At 55.4% G+C, this 18,659-nt stretch overlaps 3 protein-coding genes across 12 annotated transcripts in view; 2 read left to right on the forward strand and 1 right to left on the reverse strand.

Moving 5' to 3' along the window:
* Positions 1 to 11,464, forward strand: part of CSNK1G1 (casein kinase 1 gamma 1) — an 87,960-nt gene extending 76,496 nt beyond the window's left edge. For all 10 annotated transcript variants that reach the window (XM_031616188.2, XM_031616190.2, XM_031616192.2 and 7 more), the window contains 4 exons: positions 1,139 to 1,243; positions 5,230 to 5,337; positions 5,613 to 5,719; positions 10,726 to 11,464. In XM_031616188.2, the coding sequence (XP_031472048.1) occupies positions 1,139 to 1,243; positions 5,230 to 5,337; positions 5,613 to 5,719; positions 10,726 to 10,780 (375 nt within the window). In that variant the 3' untranslated portion in view covers positions 10,781 to 11,464. The remainder of the gene's footprint in view (positions 1 to 1,138; positions 1,244 to 5,229; positions 5,338 to 5,612; positions 5,720 to 10,725) is intronic.
* A 3,884-nt stretch (positions 11,465 to 15,348) lies between these two features.
* PPIB (peptidylprolyl isomerase B) lies at positions 15,349 to 16,686 on the forward strand. Its single transcript, XM_031616198.2, has 5 exons — positions 15,349 to 15,519; positions 15,631 to 15,744; positions 15,814 to 15,907; positions 16,061 to 16,245; positions 16,320 to 16,686. The coding sequence occupies exons 1-5, from the start codon at positions 15,364 to 15,366 to the stop codon at positions 16,440 to 16,442; spliced, it is 672 nt and encodes a 223-aa protein (XP_031472058.1). The 5' UTR covers positions 15,349 to 15,363; the 3' UTR covers positions 16,443 to 16,686.
* SNX22 (sorting nexin 22) lies at positions 16,687 to 18,607 on the reverse strand. Its single transcript, XM_031616199.2, has 6 exons — positions 18,164 to 18,607; positions 17,789 to 17,872; positions 17,581 to 17,685; positions 17,410 to 17,504; positions 17,254 to 17,327; positions 16,687 to 17,162 (listed from the first exon to the last, which is right to left on the reverse strand). The coding sequence occupies exons 1-6, from the start codon at positions 18,230 to 18,232 to the stop codon at positions 17,059 to 17,061; spliced, it is 531 nt and encodes a 176-aa protein (XP_031472059.1). The 5' UTR covers positions 18,233 to 18,607; the 3' UTR covers positions 16,687 to 17,058.
* Positions 18,608 to 18,659: the final 52 nt, after the last annotated feature.

Genomic DNA, 18,659 nt, shown 5'->3' on the forward strand with positions numbered 1-18,659 from the left:
TGAAGACATCCATCTTACAGCTGGAGCCCATACTTGCTTCCTCAGCACCGGCATAGCAGTTGAGTTGTCACAGAGAAGTATAGGAGATGTGGGCAGGGCTCTGACAGGTGCTTATAAAACAATAAAAGGCAAACCCATTGTGATCTCTAAAGATCCCTGGATTTACCCTGCTCCAGGGGCTGAGCCAGCTCTAAATATGGCAGGGCAACGTGGGAGTATCCAAGCTCCATTTAGCACCAGATGGAACATAACTGTGATCTCAGTCCATTACTCCTATTGTCAAAAGCTGTTTGTATTCAGGAAGACCTTCGCTAAAAGATATGTCACTGGGAAATCTGATAAAACATCTAAAGCTCTTCCATTGGCTGCCCATCTGATCTGTGCCTGTGCTGCAGCCCGTTGCTTGGCATTGTTCCACTGACAGCCCTCTTGCTAACAGCCAGTCGCTGTGCACCACCAGTGGCAGAGGCAGCTGTAAATTAATTGTCACTGGTGCCGGATCAAATACCTTTAGAGCTGAACCTGGTATCACTGCCAGTGACTACCCATCCAACTATATTTAACATTACCAATGTTTTCTGTGCGCAGAGCAGTTCATTTTAGTAAGAAATCATTCCCTTTGTGAATCATGATTTTTCTCTCATTTTTGTTTAATTACAAAGACAATTGATAAAAAGCACCTTGTAAGACAAGCTTGCTATTGCTGACAACTGCAGTGGTTGCTATGGAGATTTTGATGTTGTGAGCAAGGATTGTGACTTTGGTGAGAATAGAGCAGATGAAGCTTTAATTTTAACACGTTCTGTTTCTATGCAAGGGTGGTTTTTAAAAGCAACAAGACAATGAGCTGAGGAAAACAAGCCTGTATGTTTTGCAGTTGCAGTAATCTTATTTGTGACAAGTGCGGTGCGATCTGACACTGGAAGAGATTCAGATGTATCTTTTTAGTTCACTTTTCTACAAGATGTTTGATGCCGATATCCAGCAAGGAGTCAAATCACAGGCATCCCATAGCTCTTGCTGTAATTAGCCCTGGTTGCTGCCAGTACCTTTGGGCAGCGTTTTGATGTCTTCTGCGCTGTTTGTGCATGATGGGAGCCGACCTGACTTGTGTCCTAACAAACACCTTGTTTTCCAGCCTACTCCAGTGGGATCTGTTCACGTAGATTCCGGGACGTCTGCAATAACGAGAGACAGCCACGTCCATCGGGACCGGCCATCACAGCAGGCCCTGCGCAATCAGGTGTGTGGGCAGCACTGCCTCGCTTGGCATCCTTCTGAATTCCCCTTGGTCTGGAGAACAGGAATCCTGTGCCAGTAGGGGTAGCTGAGGCTGATTCTTGCCTTTGTGGCAAGTGCATTTCTTGCTTAATTTAGGAAGATTTTGGTCTGAGCAGACCTTTCTCAAAGCAACAAATGGCTGAAAGAGCGGTAGAATTCCTCCAGATTGTGAACAAATGGAGTGGAGTAAGATGTGTGTGTCCCATGGACGTGCACAGCATCCAGCCCAGGATGCCCTGTCAGTAGCACTGGTGTTGCACAGCAGAAAGGACTGCCAGCACAGGTCCTTTGGGGAGGCTGGGCGTTGTGGTCCAGATAAACTGCAAGTTTATGAATTTCCCCATTTTTTTCTTTCTAGTGGTAATATTGGTGTTGAGAGTCTGGATTTTCTGTATTAGCAGAGGTACTCAGAAGTTGAGTAGATCTCCAGCTGCCGGCTCCTAGCTGGAGCTGTTGGTGCTCTTACTTTCCAGTGAGTGGTTCTGGGCTCGCTCTGCTCCTCTAACTGCTGTGTGCTGTTCTGGCTGTGTCTACAATTCCTGCACCCACACAGCTCACGCGAGCTGGGCTTTGTGGGCACAGAATTGAGTGTGAGATGCAATAACCTGTCTGGGCTCAACTCTCTTTGTTCCATGCAGCTGTGCTTGGAATGATAGAACACCTAATACAGACTACATCTAAAGCCTTCAGGATGAATATTCGTCATTAGAAGTGTTGCGTGTAGGAGGCTGCACTGTTTGAAGCATGTGTGCAGTACTGTATTTATGCATGCTTGTTAGTGTGGACTGGGTTGACAATAGTAGTAAAATAATGTGCTTTATTATATTGCCTGATTAATGCATTAACTCCGTTTTGGGGGCAGTTTGTAGTTGTCTGCTCTGACAACAGATCTTCATGCTATGTGCAATCAAGGCATCTTGTTCTCTTTGATGGACAATGATGCCTGGCTTCATTTTCAAGCATATTAGTTCACAAATTTTAGTAGATAGCACAAAGACAGCTGTCTTATTCCCAAAATATTATTTGGACAGCATTCAGTCTTTGTTCTTCTAAGCCTTTCAGTCTTAATCATAGAATCGCCAAGATTGGAAAAGATCTCTAAGATCATCCAGTCCAATCATCCACCAACCACCAATATATCCCACTAAACCATATCCCTCTGTACAATCTAATGTTTTTTAACACCTTCGGGGACAGTGACACCACCTAGGCAGCCCATTCCAGTGCCTGACCACTCCCTCAACTTCCTAACATGCAACCTCAATCCCCCTGATGCAATTGCAGGGCAGCTTTTGTCTTCTTTTTCTCTTAAACATTATTTAGGATGTTCAGTCATTGAATCCATCACAGAATGGCTTGGGTTGGTAGGGACCTCAAGGATCATTTAGTTTCAACCCCCCTGGTGCAGGCAAGGCTGCCAGTCACTAGATCAAGTAGTAGATCAGATTGTCCAGGGCTCCATCCACCCTGGCCTTAAATATCTCAGGGATGAAGCATGCACAGCTTGGTCTCACCTCCAGCCTTAACCCACCGGCCCTCCACCTGCTCCTGACTGTTCCACAGAGGCAGCTCCTCATAGTCCATCCACTTCTTAACACAGAGGCAATCACCCCACCCCCCCTACCTTGCCTGCCCTTTCTGTAAAGCTCATAGCCCTCCATCATGATATTCCAGTTATGTGAATCATCCCACCATGTTTCTGTGATGGATATAAGATCAAAGTTTTCCAAGTGCACCACAGTCTTCAATTCCTCCCTCTTATTCCCCATGCTGCGTGCATTGGTATAGAGGCACTCCAGTTGAGCTTTCAGACACACTGCCTTCCTAGAGGAGCCTTTCCACAAACGTCAGGGACAGATCTGAGCTACAGCATTCCCTGGCTCTTCTCTGTTCCTCAGCACTACACCAACCTCCCCCCAGCAGCTCCAGTTTAAAGCTCTCGCAGTGAGCCCAGCCAGCTTTCTGCTCCTCCTGGTCAGTTGTGTCCCATTCCATGGTTTATTGAAGGTGTGTCGTAGATCATAGAAGTCTAAAGACCTGAGTGTGACACCAACCATGCAGCCTGTCATCCAGCTGGTCCGTTCTCCTCTTCCAGACCTCAGTCTCCAACCAGGAGGACTGAGGAGAGCACCACCTGCATTCCCAATCCCTTCAGCATCTTCCCAAGGCACATAAAGACTTTTTTGACATTTTTTTCCTTCCCTGGTCGCAGCCTCATGTGACCCAACTTAAAAGACCAGGTGGGGATAGTTGTTCTCCAACATTATCCTACCCAACATCTTCTTCCTGATGTCCCAAATGCAATGTCCCAGAGGCACCCAGCAGATAGCAGACCTCTCTAGAGAGCTTATCCGGGCAGTAGATGGGCGCCTTCAGGGCCTCAGCACAGAGCTGCTATGGAAGTTATTAGATACCTTCTTCTCTCTCCCACACCAGAGATTTTTTATCAGGTACTTGGGTGTAGAACCATAAGACAGAAATCTGGCTCTCGTGTCTTCTCACACCTTTCCTGTAGAGTGCCTCCAGGTCCCAGGCCATGCTCTATGTGTTGATAGACATACAGCTTCATCACCTGACCTGGCCAAGGAAACTGGCAGTACAGTGTTTTGTAGAAAGCAGCACTCAAGATATGTACTTCACCAACTTCTAAAACTCCATTTAAATTCTCCAGTTGTTCTTAATCTTGTGACCTGCAGCAACTGAAGAAGAATTTCAAGGGAAGTGCTTCTCTGGTAACTCCTTTGAATGTTACCAAGTACAAAAGGATAAGCAGTGTCTTGGGCTGACGGAACAAACATTTAACAAGAAGATTTACAGGCCTGCATGAGGGCATCTCTAGGGAAACGCTCCCTGTGAAGTGGGTTTGTTGACTGCTCAGGAGGAGCTGCACTGTGGGTCACTCAGGGACGGACCCAGAGGTCACTCGCAGAGGAAATGATGGTGCTTGTTTTATGGCATGCAAGCAGAGTGCTTTTCTGTTCTGCTTCCTTTTGCAAACGCTCTTGTTCCAGTTTGGTGACCAGTTAGTGTTGTACAAGTGCACAGGAAGGTTTCTGGAGTCATCCTGTGTGAAATTACTGGCAGCCCCTCCCTCTTTTCCTGGCCACACAGCAGCACAGTGGCTCCTCTCTGGCTCTGACCAGGGCTCAGGCTCATTCGTGTAGCTCCAGGGAATGACTGCATCCAGCAACACAGCCATGCCTTTAGTAACGTCATGCTGGACTCCATTTTGTGCCATTGGCATGAGATCTGACACACATCTGCCTCCCTGTCCTGTGCTTCCCAGCCTTGGCAATAAGTTCCTTCAGCTGATTGTTGGGTTTGGCTGCACAGAGGTGCTCATTGCCCTCAGATGAATGCTGGGTGTGTTGTCACCAGCTGATGACCTGTAAGCAGCCTCGTGTGCAAGTGCAAAGTGGCTCTGCTAATAAAACAAATCAAATCTAATGATCTCCTTGTATACAGCTTGCATATACTGGAGATGAAGAAGTCAGTGGAAGTTTCTTGTTTACTGCACTTTTGAGTAAAAAAATGAGTATTTTAGGGAGGTCAGTCTTGGGTATCCAAACTTGCTGCCATGTCTAGGGCTCTGATGTGGGACCTAGCAGACAGGGTGAAACATGCTGGCAGCATGGTTGTTGCTGTGCTGAAACACATGCAGGCAAAACTGTGCATATAAATAACCTTCTGGATGGATGTGAGCTTTCTTGTTGTTTATCACCTAGAGAAAGAATGCACTCCTGCAGTGGGTAAAGCTGAGGGAATGTATGGTTAATACTTAGTAAAGTTAAACTGTAGCCTAGCTGTCTAAATGCCTTGCTGTTTTGCAAGAAAAAACTACAGAGAAACAAAATGGACTAACTCACTAACAGCCACCCTCTCATTTCTTCACCCCATACACCTTTTGCCCTCTCTTCTCCTTCTCTCCTGCTTCTGGACTTCGAGCAGGCGTCATCCGATCGCCGAGGAGAGTGGGAGATCCAGCCCAGCCGGCAGACCAATACCTCGTACCTGACATCTCATCTGGCTGCAGATCGGCACGGAGGATCAGTGCAGGTACCTGCTCCTCCATGTCAGAATGTGTGTGTCATTGAATTGCAGTTATACCTGCCACTGTGAGGCCAAATGCTTGGGAAAAGCCAGGTGGCTGCTGTAAACAGGGAACGTGATGTAAAGGCTTCCCAGGAACCAACAGGAGATAGGAACAGGCAGAAAGTATTTCACAGACTTCCCATTCCTCCAGTATGCCTTGTTGAGATGTGTGGAGATGGATCACGTGGAACTGTGCTGTGGGGGGAGCTTTGTTAATGGGGAATGTGTCTGTGTTTCAGGTGGTTAGCTCAACCAATGGGGAGCTGAACGTGGACGACCCGACAGGGGCACACTCCAACGCACCTATAACAGCACAGGCAGAGGTGGAAGTGGTGGAGGAAGCTAAGTACGTTGGTTTTACAAACAGGCTTTCCACTGGTGTGGTCATTAATCCTCCTCCTGTGAAACGAGTGGGGGTATCTACCCATGGGGAAGTACTTGATGCTCGAGTCCCATGCCCTTTTCCTGCATATTGCTGCTTTTGTGCATGGTGCCTTCAGTGCTGCTGCTGCTTTTTAAACTTGTTGTGGCTGGAGAACGTAACTCTTACTCAGAGCATGTGTTGCAAAATAGATGGTAGCACAAGTACCAAAGTAACATGAGTAGATCGCAGGAACCTCCAAAAGGAGAACACTCTGTGCGCTCATGCTAAGTGTAGGAGTAGCTTGAGCACAACTCAGTGAAGAAAGTGTTGGTCTGAGTTAACACTTCATCTGTGGCTGCAATGAGTAATGCCAGGTATCCAGAGTGGTATGACAGTAATCCTTTCAGGGACTTGGGGTTTTCTCTGTGAATTCTCCCAGTCCAGTCCTGGGAGGCTGAGAGAGAAACCAGTAACAGCCCTTCTGCTCATGGGAGCCGTGTGCTCGCTTTGAGCGGACCTCTCCTCTGTAGCTTGTGGCAAAGAGTGAGAAGCGACATGCATAGTTGCTGCTTTGACCATTTTGGCCTCCATTGCACACATGCTGCATCTGGCACCGTCATGTCACCTTTTGCATGATCCTCAGCACGGGACCTTCTTGCCGCCCTTGAACTAGAGCAGGACCCCAGCAGGTAATCCCAACTTCCCCATACAAGGGGAAGTGGGCCTGGAGCTGCCCCCAGACTGGTCAGTGCTGTGACATTGCCCCAGTGCCTGGCTGTGGGCAGACTTGGTGATGCTGGTGTGGCTTGGCTCAGCCCTCTGCTAGGAATGATTCATGAAAGGGTAAGAAGGAAAACAGGGAGGTGTGAGAAAGGATGGAAGTGGCCCTGAAGTATCCATCAGGCTGGAGCCTTCTGTTCCACCTTGTCACCATTGTGCTGAAGGTCCTTTGCTGTCTGTCCTTCAGAAAGCACTTCTGTGATCTTCCTTGGTGGGAGCTGGGCATGATCCTGGCAGCTATTTGAGCAAGCAGAGGAGATGCTTTCTCCTCCTAGCCAAAGGAGTAAGCCATGGTTTTGGCACAGGCTTCTGGAGCATGGTGGGGAGGGCAGGTCTTGAGGTGCTGCTTGGAGAGTGGGCAATATTCCTCTTAAATTTGGGTGGTGGGGCCTGCAGAGGCCACAGGTTCGGTGTCAGAGGCTGTGTCTTGCTCAGGACTGAAGTGGGGCTTCCCAGGCACATGCTTTGGGGCAGATGACCGAGCAGCTCTTGTACAGGGGAGTGTCAAGACAGGTGAAAAAAAGCATGTGTGAGCTGTGCTGTCCAAGCTGTGCCTGGTCGTTCGTTCTGTCCCTCCCAGACTCTGTTTGTGTGGTTCAGAATTGGTTTTGGAGGGTTTCAGCGGTCGCTGTGAAGCAGAGCAGAGGCTGCTCTGCACCAGCAGGTCTGGGGGCTCTTGCTGTAGTTCCCCAGTTCCTTGCTTCATTCCTCTTGCCTCAAGGAGGGCTGCCTTCATCTTTCCTTGTATCTGTGATCATAAATTCCCTTAGTTATGAGGAGAGCAAAGGATTTTTAGACTCAAAAGATTGATTTGCTGTGTAGCAGTCCAGAAAGGGTTAGAACCAGCTAAATTTGGGGCTCTGTGTTTTGAGATGAGATGCAGCACTGGAAAGGTCTTTTCCTGGAGCTCCTGGTCAGCAGAGGAGCTGTGCACATGCTTCTGCTTTGGGTTCCCCTGAGGACACGCTGAACAGCAGCTCACAGACAGAGGTCCATGAGCTGGTTCTTCTGCTGTTGAAGCTGCAGGGGATAGACCAGTCTCCTGTGTGGTGGCTTGGAGCTCCTGTGTGATCCCAGACCCCAGAAAGGGCCTCCCAGGGCCTGTGACTGTGGGGAGAAGGTGCAGTGTTTGTCTGAGGTCTCACGACACTGGAACACGTGGTGATTCTCAGCGGCACCGTGGCGAGGGCAGAGGTGGTATGAGGGCTGGGGCGGGTGGGGGCAGGCATGGTGTGTGTCTGCCAGTCTGCACTGCATGTTTGCATGGCTGCAGTGACATGCTTTCATCCCACCTCTGTGAACTAATTGCTCTTTCTTCCTTTCTGTGTTTTTTCTCTACACTCTCTGTAGCTGCCTGAAAATGCTCAACTTGTGGTGAGTCCCTCTCTCCAGTCCACATGCAAGGGGGAGCGGACCAGACTAGACTGGGGTTGGCAAAATCCAACCAATCAAACCATAAACAGACACAAGCTCAATGCCAACCCAGGGCTGTTTTGGTTTAGGACCCTGCTGAGTGCTTCTTGGGGAGGGTGCGGGCCGTGTCTGAGGGCCGCGTGAGGCCCAGCAATCAGACGGATGGCTGAACCGACCTGTGCAAAAGACAAATTCTAGTCCTTTTCTATTTGGCTTACCATCTCCCCCAAACTGTAATGTCCGTGAGCAGATAATGTCTAATGGAGCTGGGCAGACTCGGGAGCAGGCTTGCCTAATATCTTGCAGGACTTCCTCACACAGATATGAAGGGAAAACTCTGCTCTGGTGTGGAGGGGAGGGAGCAGTCGCTTCCTGGGAGAGTTCCTACAGAGAAGCACAGCCAGGGCCCGCATCGATAGTGGGGGTATAAAGCAGTGGCATTCATTAGTGACATTAATGACAGGCACTAATGACAGAGCAGCAGGCTTTCCCAGCAGCAGACTGGGGGAGCACTGGAGCTGAGCTGGCTCTCTGGGAGAGCCCATCCAACCCTCTGGTTTGGGATCAGCATCACTCCAGGCCCAGCTCTGGTGTACATACCATTCATCAGGCTCTCAAAGCTGCAGTCCTGGCCCTGAGGAGGCTGTGATGCGTTCCCTCTCCCCCCGCCCCCTCTGTGGCCAAGGCTGTGATGCGTCCGGTGCTGCAGAGGGCTGAGCTGAGTCTCCAGCATCTCCTTGAGGCCCAGGCAGCACCCTGGGGTGGGTGGGAACCTTGCAGGACGAGGTGATGCCGCTGTGGGTTAGGAATGTCCTTGCTTGATGAGAGACTGACCCGCCTCTGCCCTGCTCTCCATAGGCATTGCCTCCGATACCTCTGGCATCTCTGGCTTTTCTGTATGTCGTAGTCTGGGGCTGTTCTCTTGGGCATTGTCTGCATGCACAGAGATCACATTCTGTAGTTGTCAGCCTGCCTTATCCTTTCGTTTGGTGTTCTGCCTCTGCCTGTCTGACCTGCCAGGACTTCCTTTCCTGAACCCTTCCCTGGACCTCCGAGTAACACCCTAAAAAGACCTGAGTCTCAAGGGACCACAGCCAGAAGTCAGCCAGCTCCCTCTGTACAGTGCCCAAGGAAATGAGCGCTTCTCAGCCCTCTTCTCTCCTTACCATCTGCATGTGAAATCATAACTCGTGCATTGTCAGCATCTCTCCCCATAACCATCCCCTCCCTTACTTACCATCACCCATGTCATGAAGGAAGGTGGCTGCCATGGGAGAGAAATACTGCTGTAGGTTAAACCCAGAGAGGGCGGCAGGAGGACTGGGGCAATAAAATGCACCACCAGTCTTGGAGCAGGGGGTGAGAGTGCCGGTAGCATGCAGGAGTCTGTGCTGGGTGCAGAAAGCTTCAGAGCATGCTGTGAGTGTCATAGGAGGTCCTGGGGATGGAGTGCTCCCAGCTGACAGGTTGCTCCGGGCCTGTGTTCCTGGAAGGACAAGCGTGCCATGGTTTTTCTCGGCTCACCTCCAAACTGGGCCTGTTAGGAGCATCTGAGAGGAACCCAGAGCCAGATCATGACGTTACACTTCCCCTGGCAATATGTCCCTGCAGGAGCATGCGATGGGCAGTTGCCCTCCCACCGCTCTGGCTTTGAGCTCTGTGTGTCACAGGGCTGCAGTATCCCAGCAGACAGTCAGTTCTGGCTTATGCGGTGGTGTTGGCCACCGTGGCTTCTGCACCCCGAGGTAAGGGATAGGTTCCTCCTGGGGTGAAGGAGAGCGTGAATCTTTTCCCCCAGAGGAGCATAGTGCTGACATCTTGGAGCTGCGGTGGACCCCACTGAAAGCAATGTGGAAGTACTGTCACAGTTTTCAAAGGATTTGGGTCTAGCTGTTGGTTAAAGAAGCTTGTAGGAATGAATGGTGTTTGCATACTTATACTGCTTAGCTTCACGCCTGTTCTGCAGCCTGGAGAGGTGGGCTTTCCACGTCTCTCCACAGATGGCTGTAATGGCAGAAAGATCTGTAGCTCAGGAGAGAACTTGCACAGAAGTAACACGTTTCCTCTGTGCAGGGGGTTCCTGGTGACAGGCTGAGGGCAGGAAGGCAGACGCACCTCAAATGCCCAGTCCCTCTGTAGGAAGGCAGCAGGGCTAGGAAGCCTGGGTTTGGTGTGATGCCACCAGTGAAACCACCTCTGCTGGAGGTTCAGCTGTGCTGAGCGTTCTTCCCTCCACCTCAGTCTCCACTCTCCATCCTTTTGCTTCTCCTAATCCCTGGGCGCTGTGCATTTCCCTCGCCTTAGCAGAGGGGAGAAGCAGGTGTTCTGCACCAAGTAACACTTACCAAAGGTGGAAGCTCTGGTTATTGTGAAAGGTTCAGTAAAGGAACCTGGTCCCTGATCCGAGATCTCTTTGGCACCTGTCTTTTTAGTGAGCGGTGTTGAACCCATGTGTCTTGTAGCTGGGGAGCACAGCCAGGGCTGTCCTCGTGCCCTCTGGACTTCCCCCAAGGTCTGGCCATTTGGCTCCTTGTCCCATTGCTCCCCACGCGGCTCCTGGTGTTCCTGTGCTGGTTGAGCCTCTAGAGGAGGGAAGGGCCATGCCCTGCCATCCCGCCGGCAGCGCTCAACCCCCGGCCCATCGGTCTGGGCACGTTGGCCATCCATGCGCCAGCCGCTGCCGACCTTGCAGGCAGGTCCCCGGGCTGGGGCCGGGCACGTGGAGCTGCCGGTGCATGCGGGGGGACCGCAGAGGGGCTGCGCGGGGCTGACTGGCCTTGTTCTTTGTGCTCCAGGTGCTGCTGCTTCTTTAAGAGGAAACGGAAGAAGACGGCTCAGCGTCACAAGTGACCGGTGCCTCCTGGGCCTTGCAGGAACACCACGTGCACCTGCGGCTCCTGCCCTGGCTAACTGGAAGGGGCTTCTCTTTAGGGGGAGGAGGAGGCATAGGAGGAAGAGAAAAAAAAACAAACAAGTGACATTTTAAACCAAAAAGAGAAGAAAACGTTCCAAAACAAACCACTCTCGGGTGGATCTGCTGAATGGTCTCCCTCGTTCACTCCAAGCCTGATGCTCCTTTTGGGACCAGGACTGTGGCTGGCTCAGGTCTTGGTCGCCCGGGGAGGGGGGCTGGCTGGCTGACCCTCCTTCCCGTTGTTTACGGCGAAGGCATCGTTCATGCAAACCTGAGGACTGTGCTTAGTTCCTGCTCACTTTACCCCCCTCCCTCCCCTGCGCTCTCTGCTCCTCCGCCCTCCTCCCTCCTTAATTCAGAAAAGAAACACCTTAGGCTCAATTGGCTCTCAAGAGGGCAGGAGGATGCGGTCGGGGCGTGAGAGTTGCGTGGGAGAAGGGCCTGACTGCTGCAGCAGTACGACACAGGTTCCCTTTTAGGCTCCTTGGGAACAGTTACACTGTAATGTGCAAGCTGTGAGAAATTTGCAATCTACTGTTCCAGTTAGGTTTCCTGGCTCCCCTTGACACCTCCCTCCTCTGATGGTAACAGAGCAATGTGGATTGTTTTAAAGAAACTGACGTCGTTGCACTTTTTATTATTTTTAGCATTACAGATGCACATTGTATCTGTGGATTTCTGCGTGGACCAGTGGTGCAAGCGCAGACAGACATTCAGCTGGGAACACGTTGGGGTGCAGAGAGTGCCCTCGAGTGGGGATGTTGATGACATCCACACAACCCTTGTGCCAGTTTGGGGTTCCCGGAGCCCGCCTTGGGCCGTGCGCTGAGGAAAGCATACTTGAATTTTCAATCACCCTTTCCATCTGCCAGTGAATGTCCCCACCATGGTTTCCTACACCATGCCTGACCCAAGCAGCCCACGGACATGCGGCAGTTGCCTATTGGCAGAGAGGCAGATCAGGGTTAACATAACTGGGAGCTGGTGCTTCCCAGACCGCAGGCATCTCTCAGTGCAGGGCCAGGCAAGCACGCAGCCATCCCCAGCCTTCCGGTAGGGTGAACACGCACCTTCCGTGGGGAAGTATGAGGAGCAAAGCTTCCCAGGCAAAGTGGCAATCCTTCACTGCCTTAATACTGATTTCATCTCCAGATGGTCGGATGGGTTTGACTGGAATAGCCTTGATGTCCTCCCTGTGAGCTCCCACCCCACGGGGAAGCCACAGTTCACGTGCGGGCCAAACACACAGCTAGCAGGGCACGATGGCTTGTGTCCTGCTGCCACGCTTCCAACCCGGAGGAGGCTGAGGCTGCTCCTGGACGTGGCAGGGCTGTGGAAGAGCTCAGGCAGTTTTGGGGGAGTTTGTGAATAAATAGATGCTGTGCTTTGTGTTTCCACGTGTGCCATCTGACTGCACTGCAGCTGTTCGCTGGAGGGATTTCACTAGCTGTAAACATGGGCCTGTGCTCCCTGGGGAGTGTGGAGGGAGGAGAGAGAGACGAGACCTCACAGCCTGTTGTAAGTGATGAGCTGTGGGCTGGGGCTTGTGGCGCGGCACCCCGGGAGCTGCAGCTCCCTTCCTCGGCAGACAGGGCCAGGCATCGCTCCTCGAGCTTCCTTGAAGCAGGTGTGAGGTCAGCACAGGAAGGCACTTCTGTGCCAGGATCCCTCCGGGCCGTCCTTAGCCATCTTTGCCTCTTGATGCCTTACCTGCTGGCGCGTGGCTCTGAGCGTGGCCGCACCTCCTGTCCCCAGCAGCCCCTCACGCTGCAGCCTGGCTCACTCTTTGCTTGCACGTCCTCTGGGAGCTGCACACACCCTCATTCTCGCTCTGCAAAGTGCTTTCCTCGGGACACACCGCAGGCTGGGGCAGGAACGGACCTTCCATCACCTGCACGCAAGAGCCAGAGCGGGCACTTTGTCTTTCTTCCCCTCTTGCTGGAGGGAGGACAGGGATCAGCCATGTTCCACCCTCCCCGTTCTGACCTCTGCTGCCTCTCTGTAGTTCCGTGTCTCTGGCACAGGCATTCCCCTCTCTGCTGTAGGAAACCATGGTTTGGCATCTTGCGGGGGGAAAGGGGCACAGGCGCTCCCAGGAGCAGCCATGCGCGCTGCAGATGGAGCCGGGCCTCGAGACACTTCTGTTGCTGCCCTCCCAAGCCCCACTAAGTGCCTGTCACCAGAACTCGATTCCTTCTGCATCTCCTGCCGTGTTTGGTCATTCCTTGCTGCGTCCGCCCCAGGAGCAGTTTGTAGTTGCAGCATATGTAAGTGTTTGCAGGGTGAGGGAGGGCTGGGGGAGAAGGGGCCATCTCAACAGTTTCTGTTCTTAAATGTTTTTGTTTTTTTTCTGTTGTTACTTTTTTGTTTTTTGTTTTTGTTTTTTTAAGTGAATGTATTTGATTGTTTAGAAACTTTCCTGACCTTGTTTTTAAATGGGTTGGTTGGAAAGCTGTTTCACCACGACCCGCTCTGCTTATCTCTGGAGATACGATGTTCTTTTAATCCTATGATGATGTGTTTGTAGGGGAGGACAGTCCCCCCACGGCATGCTGGTAATGCTCACTTGTACCAAGCCCTCTTGCACTATAATCGTATGTTGGACTCTTCAACAGGGCAATGGTGGTGGTTTGGTTTTTTTTTAAAAAAAAAAGGAAAAAAAAGCGGATTAACAGCAAGTCCTGTGCATGAGGATCCGCCATCCCTGGGATGGGAGGTGGAGAGAGCCGAGCCGGGCCGAGCCGAGCCGGCTGCTGTGTGCCAGGCAGCAGCAGTGCAGCCAGCAGGGAGAGCTGCGGCCCTGCTGGGAGAGCCGGGCGCGGGGCGGGGTGCCGGGCAGTGCCCTGCCAACAGTGCGATGCAGTCTTCTGAGGCGTCAAGTGAGACTTTTTTTTTTTTTTTTTCAATAAAACATTGCACTGCTGCATTGTTCTCCATGAATAGATGTATTTATTTCCCCCTCCACAAAAACACTGCTTGCTTAGAGGATATTTCCTTTCCCTCTGCTTCTCTTGGGCTCTCTTCCTTCTCACTGGACCCTCCCAGTGCTTTGTGCTTCAAAGCCACGGACAGCTCAGCCCAACGGGAGTGGTGGCACCCAGTTCTTTTCTCTCCGTGCCCCTACATTCCCACTGTAGCCAAGAGTCCATCTTGGGACCGGCACTCTTCAACATCATCATCGGTGACACGGATGATGGCACTGAGTGCACCCTCATCAGTTTGCTGATGGCACTGAGCTGAGTGCTGCGGTGGATACGACAGAAGGAAGGGATGCCATCCAGAGGGACCTGGGCGGGCTCACAGAGTGGGACCACGTGAACCCAAGGAGGTTCAACAAGGCCAAGGGAGGGTGCTGCACTTGGGGCGGGGCAATCCCAGCTATGAGCACAGGCGTGAGAAGATCTCACTGAGCAGCGCTGCGGAGAAGCACTTGGTGGCTCTGGTGGATGAGAAGCCACGCGCGAGGCAGCAGCGTCCATCTGGGGCCCGGAAAGCCAACGGCATCCTGGGCTGCAGCAACAGAGGGGTGGCGGCGGGCAGGGAGGGGACTGTCCCCTCTGCTCTGCCCTCGTGAGGCCCCACCTGCGGTGCCGCGTCCAGGCCTGGGGCCCCCAGCACAGGAAGGGTGCGGAGCTGCTGGAGCGGGGCAGAGGAGGGCACGGAGATGCTGCGAGGGCTGCAGCACCTCTGCTATGGAGACGGGCTGAGGAGCTGGGGGTGTTCAGCCTGGGGAAGAGAAGGCTGCGGGGAGACCTCACTGCGGCCTGCCAGCACTGGAGCTTATGAGCTGGAGAGAGAGACTTGGTACGCAGTGCAATCAGTGATACCCGGGGGGGTGGCTTTAAACTAGAAGAGGGGAAATGTTATGGAGGAGTTCTTTCTTCAGAGGGCGGCGAGGCGCCGGCACCGCTGCCCAGAGCTGTGCTGCCCCGTCCCTGCAGGTGACAAGGACACGGGCGGGCCCTGGGCAGCCCGCGGCAGGGCCGGAGCTGTGTGGCTGCGAAGGCCCTTCCGTCCCGCCGTGCTGGGACCGCTACGCTTCCTTCCCTACCCGGGCGGCAGGCCGCTACCAGCCATTTCCTTCGGCAGCCGTTTCTGGTGACAAACTCCCGGGTCGGGGCACGCAGCGCGACCCCGCTACCGGAAGGCCGCGCCGGGGCCGCGGCCGCGCGCACTGAGCGCCGAGCGCAGCCGTGAGCAGAACGGCGCCGGCCACCCGGGGACCTCGCCCCGCTCCCGCCCGCTCCCATTGGCCGTGCCCGCCCCGAGCCCGCCCCTCGCCCCGCTCCCGCCCGCTCCCATTGGCCGTGCCCGCCCCGAGCCCGCCCCCCCGCCGCGCGGCCGCCGCGCCCCGTGCCCGCCGCCCATTGGCTGCGCCTCCGCCAGGCGACGTGGCGGCCGCCCTGCGGCTCCGCGGCGCCCCCCGCCTCCCTCCGCCGTTGGTCGCGCCCGGGCGTCGCGCGCGGAGGGGCCGGGATCGCACCACCGCTGCCGGGGGGGGGCGGCGGGGAGGGGCCGGATGCAGGCGGCGCGGCGGGCGCTGCGGCCGGGCTGCGAGCGGCGGAGGATGAAGGCTTTGGTGGCGGCGGCGGCGCTGGGCGCGGCGCTCCTGCTGCTGCTGCCCGCCGCCTCGAGGGCCGACGAGCGCAAGAAGGGCCCCAAGGTCACGGCCAAGGTCGGTGCGGGCGGCCGGGGGTCGGGCCGGGCCTCGGTAACCGCGGGCCGGGAGAGGCCGGGCCCCTGCGGGCGGGTGAGCCCCGGCTGACGGCCCCCGGCCCCCCACAAGGTGTTCTTCGACGTCCGCGTGGGCGAGGAGGATGCGGGCCGCGTCGTCATCGGGCTCTTCGGCAAGACGGTGCCCAAAACGGTGGAGAACTTCGTGGCTTTGGCCACCGGGGAGGTGAGGGCCGGGCCGGGCGCCGCGCGGGCTCGCGGCTCTCCCTGCGGGTGACCGCCCGGTTCTCTGCAGAAAGGGTTCGGCTTCAAGGGCAGCAAGTTCCACCGCGTCATCAAGGACTTCATGATCCAGGGAGGGGATTTCACCCGCGGGGACGGCACCGGAGGTACGGCGGCACGCGGGGCTCCCGGCGCACGGCCCGGCTCCCTCGTGGCCCCGCAGCCCCGCGCTGCTCGCGTGGCTCCGATGCCCCCGGCGCCGGGCCCGAGGTGTTCCCGCGAGCGCTGCGCCGCCCTCTTCCCTCCTCTCTCCTTTTCAGGGAAGAGCATCTACGGGGACCGCTTCCCTGACGAGAACTTCAAGCTGAAGCATTACGGCCCCGGCTGGGTGAGCATGGCCAACGCCGGCAAGGACACCAACGGCTCCCAGTTCTTCATCACCACGGTGAAGACACCGTGGCTGGATGGCAAGCACGTGGTGTTTGGCAAAGTGCTGGAGGGCATGGTAAGGGCGTGGGAGATGAGGCGGGGAGCTGCGTGCAGCCGCTGTTGTCCCTGTCGCACCGCTGCTTTCCCCAGGACGTGGTGAGGAAGGTGGAGAACACCAAGACAGACAGCCGGGACAAACCCCTGAAGGACGTCACCATTGCTGACTGCGGCACTATCGAGGTGGAGAAGCCCTTCGCCATCGCCAAGGAGTGACCCGTCCCAGCGGGCCGGAGCTGCAGGGGGCCCTGTGCCGTGGAGACCGGCCTCCGTGGGCTGCAGGCTGCCCTTCTGCCCCCTGTGCATTCCCCAGTGGCATCCCGGGGTGTGGGCGACCACTGAGGCACCATTCCCAGCCCCTGCCACCTCCCCAGGGGTAAGAAGGAGCCCTGCTCCGCTGTCCAACACTTTTGTAAGAAGCACATGCACCAATAAATGTGACCAATGTGTTTTTTTTATAGATTTGCCTGTGTTCTGCTCTCTTGAGGGGTTAGCCCTCCTCTCTCCTCTCCTGTCTCAGATCAGCCCCCACGCTAGCCCTGTTTACTCGGCAGAAACACAGAGCCAGCTTTGGGCAGCACAGCCACAGTGGTTTATTGCTCCAAAGCCCAAACACCGAGGGTTTTTTTTCCAGTGTGGGTTCCACCTCCATAGACTCCTACAGCAGTGCCATTGCAGGGCAGTGGCTGGCAGAGCTCCAGCTCTCCAAACCAAGGCACGTGGTGTTGCAGAATGCCACCGCAGCTCCCAGCAGGGCTTTGCCCACCTTCCGTGGAAGGTTTTACTGCCAGGATCCTCGGTGTGACACCACTGCTGTAGGTGGTGGGGGTGCTCAGAAGCCCAGCTGCGCCAGGGGCATAGCTGTGTAGGGTGGGCAGTGCCATGGGGTGTAGAGGCCCTGCAGCACACCGCTCAGCACGGTGTTGGGGAGCACGTCTGCAGGGAGAGGCACGAGTGCAGCTTTGTGAAGCCCAGCAGCACAGAGGGCAACGCACAGGGGGACTGCAGGGCTACTTCCACTCCTTACCCGTGGCTGGTGGCTGTGTGTAGGGGTCGGTGTGGAAGCCAAGGACGGGCCGCTGGGAGGGTGAGTGGCTGACACTATGGCAGGAGAGGGATGTCAGTGCCCAGCAGCCCCCCTGTTCTGTTCCCAACCCCTGGGGAACCCCCCCTGCAGACTCACGCAGGGCTGCAGCCCTTGGGCTCCTGCTGGCAGCGTCGCACCTTCAGGAAGTCCAGCACATCCTGGGGTAGTTCCTCATTGTGGCACAGGACACCCTGGGGTGGGGACGGGGGGGAGGGGGTGTGGGCACACCTGGGGCACAGATGCCACCGCCAGCCCCCTGTGTCTCACCTGGATGTAGAGCTCCAGGCCCTGCCGGCGCTGCTCCAGCACCTTGGGCACCCAGTTGGGGACGCGCCGTGGGGGGAAGTCAGGCACCTTGCAGCTCTTCTTGATCTGGGGCAGAGCAGGGTGCATGGGCGCCTCGGCCACCACTGTGGGTCCCCAGGGAAGGTCCCTGGCTGCAGACCCTTTGCCCTGCTGGCCCCAGGTTCCTCACCCGCTTGTGCAGCGCCTGGAATTCGCTGTATCGCTTCGCCACTGTGTGCCGCCGGCCATTGCACAGCACCTCCACCAGGAACACCTGCACCTCCTCATCCTCACCCTCATCCTCCCGGGGCAGGAGCCCCAAACTGCCCCATGGGGCATGTAGGAGCCCCCAGGGCAGGGTGGGAGACAGGGGGGTGCAGGGACCAACATGCTGCCCACCCCCCCGGTCCCTTCATCAGGGTCAGCAAAGCCCCTGGAGAACATGGGACCACCACAGGGGCAGAAAGGGACCACTATCCCCAGGAATAGATGGGGACCCTTGGGGACAGACAGGGACCTCCACAACCCCCCCATGGCAGGCAGGGACCCCCCCAGCGCCCCTCACCGTGTGTGCCTTGTCAGGGCTGCGCGCCGTCACCTCTGGCTCCGCTGCAGGGATGGAGACTACGATCATCGCCCACCACCACTGCAAGCACTGGATGGCCGCCCCGTCCTGCCCCAGCTGCTGGGGGCCGGGAGAGCCTCAGTGCTCTGCAGCCCGAAGGTAGCACAAGGATAAGAGGAAAGGAAAGTGGGAAGTCAGCACAAGCGTGCTTTTCCCTTTTCTTTCTGTCGCCTGTAAGCCTCAGTATCAGTTTTGATCAGCGCTGCTGCAGCCCCAGAGCCAGTGCTGAGGCAGCCCGTTATCACAGGGACAGGGGAGCATCACAGCCTCCTGCAGAGCAGCTCCAGCCCCGGGCTGAGCTCAGAGCCTAAAAACAGCAGCCGGGCCCGGGTGAGAATCAGAACTTAATCAACAGCCGGGACAGGTGGCTGGGTTGTGCCAAGGTCATTGGCCCCATGGTCACAAAGCCAGAGGCAGCACCTCCTCCCTCGCATCC

Source organism: Phasianus colchicus, chromosome 12 (assembly GCF_987193195.1).
Source record: "Phasianus colchicus chromosome 12, bPhaCol1.hap1.1, whole genome shotgun sequence".
Taxonomy (NCBI): Eukaryota; Metazoa; Chordata; class Aves; order Galliformes; family Phasianidae; genus Phasianus; species Phasianus colchicus.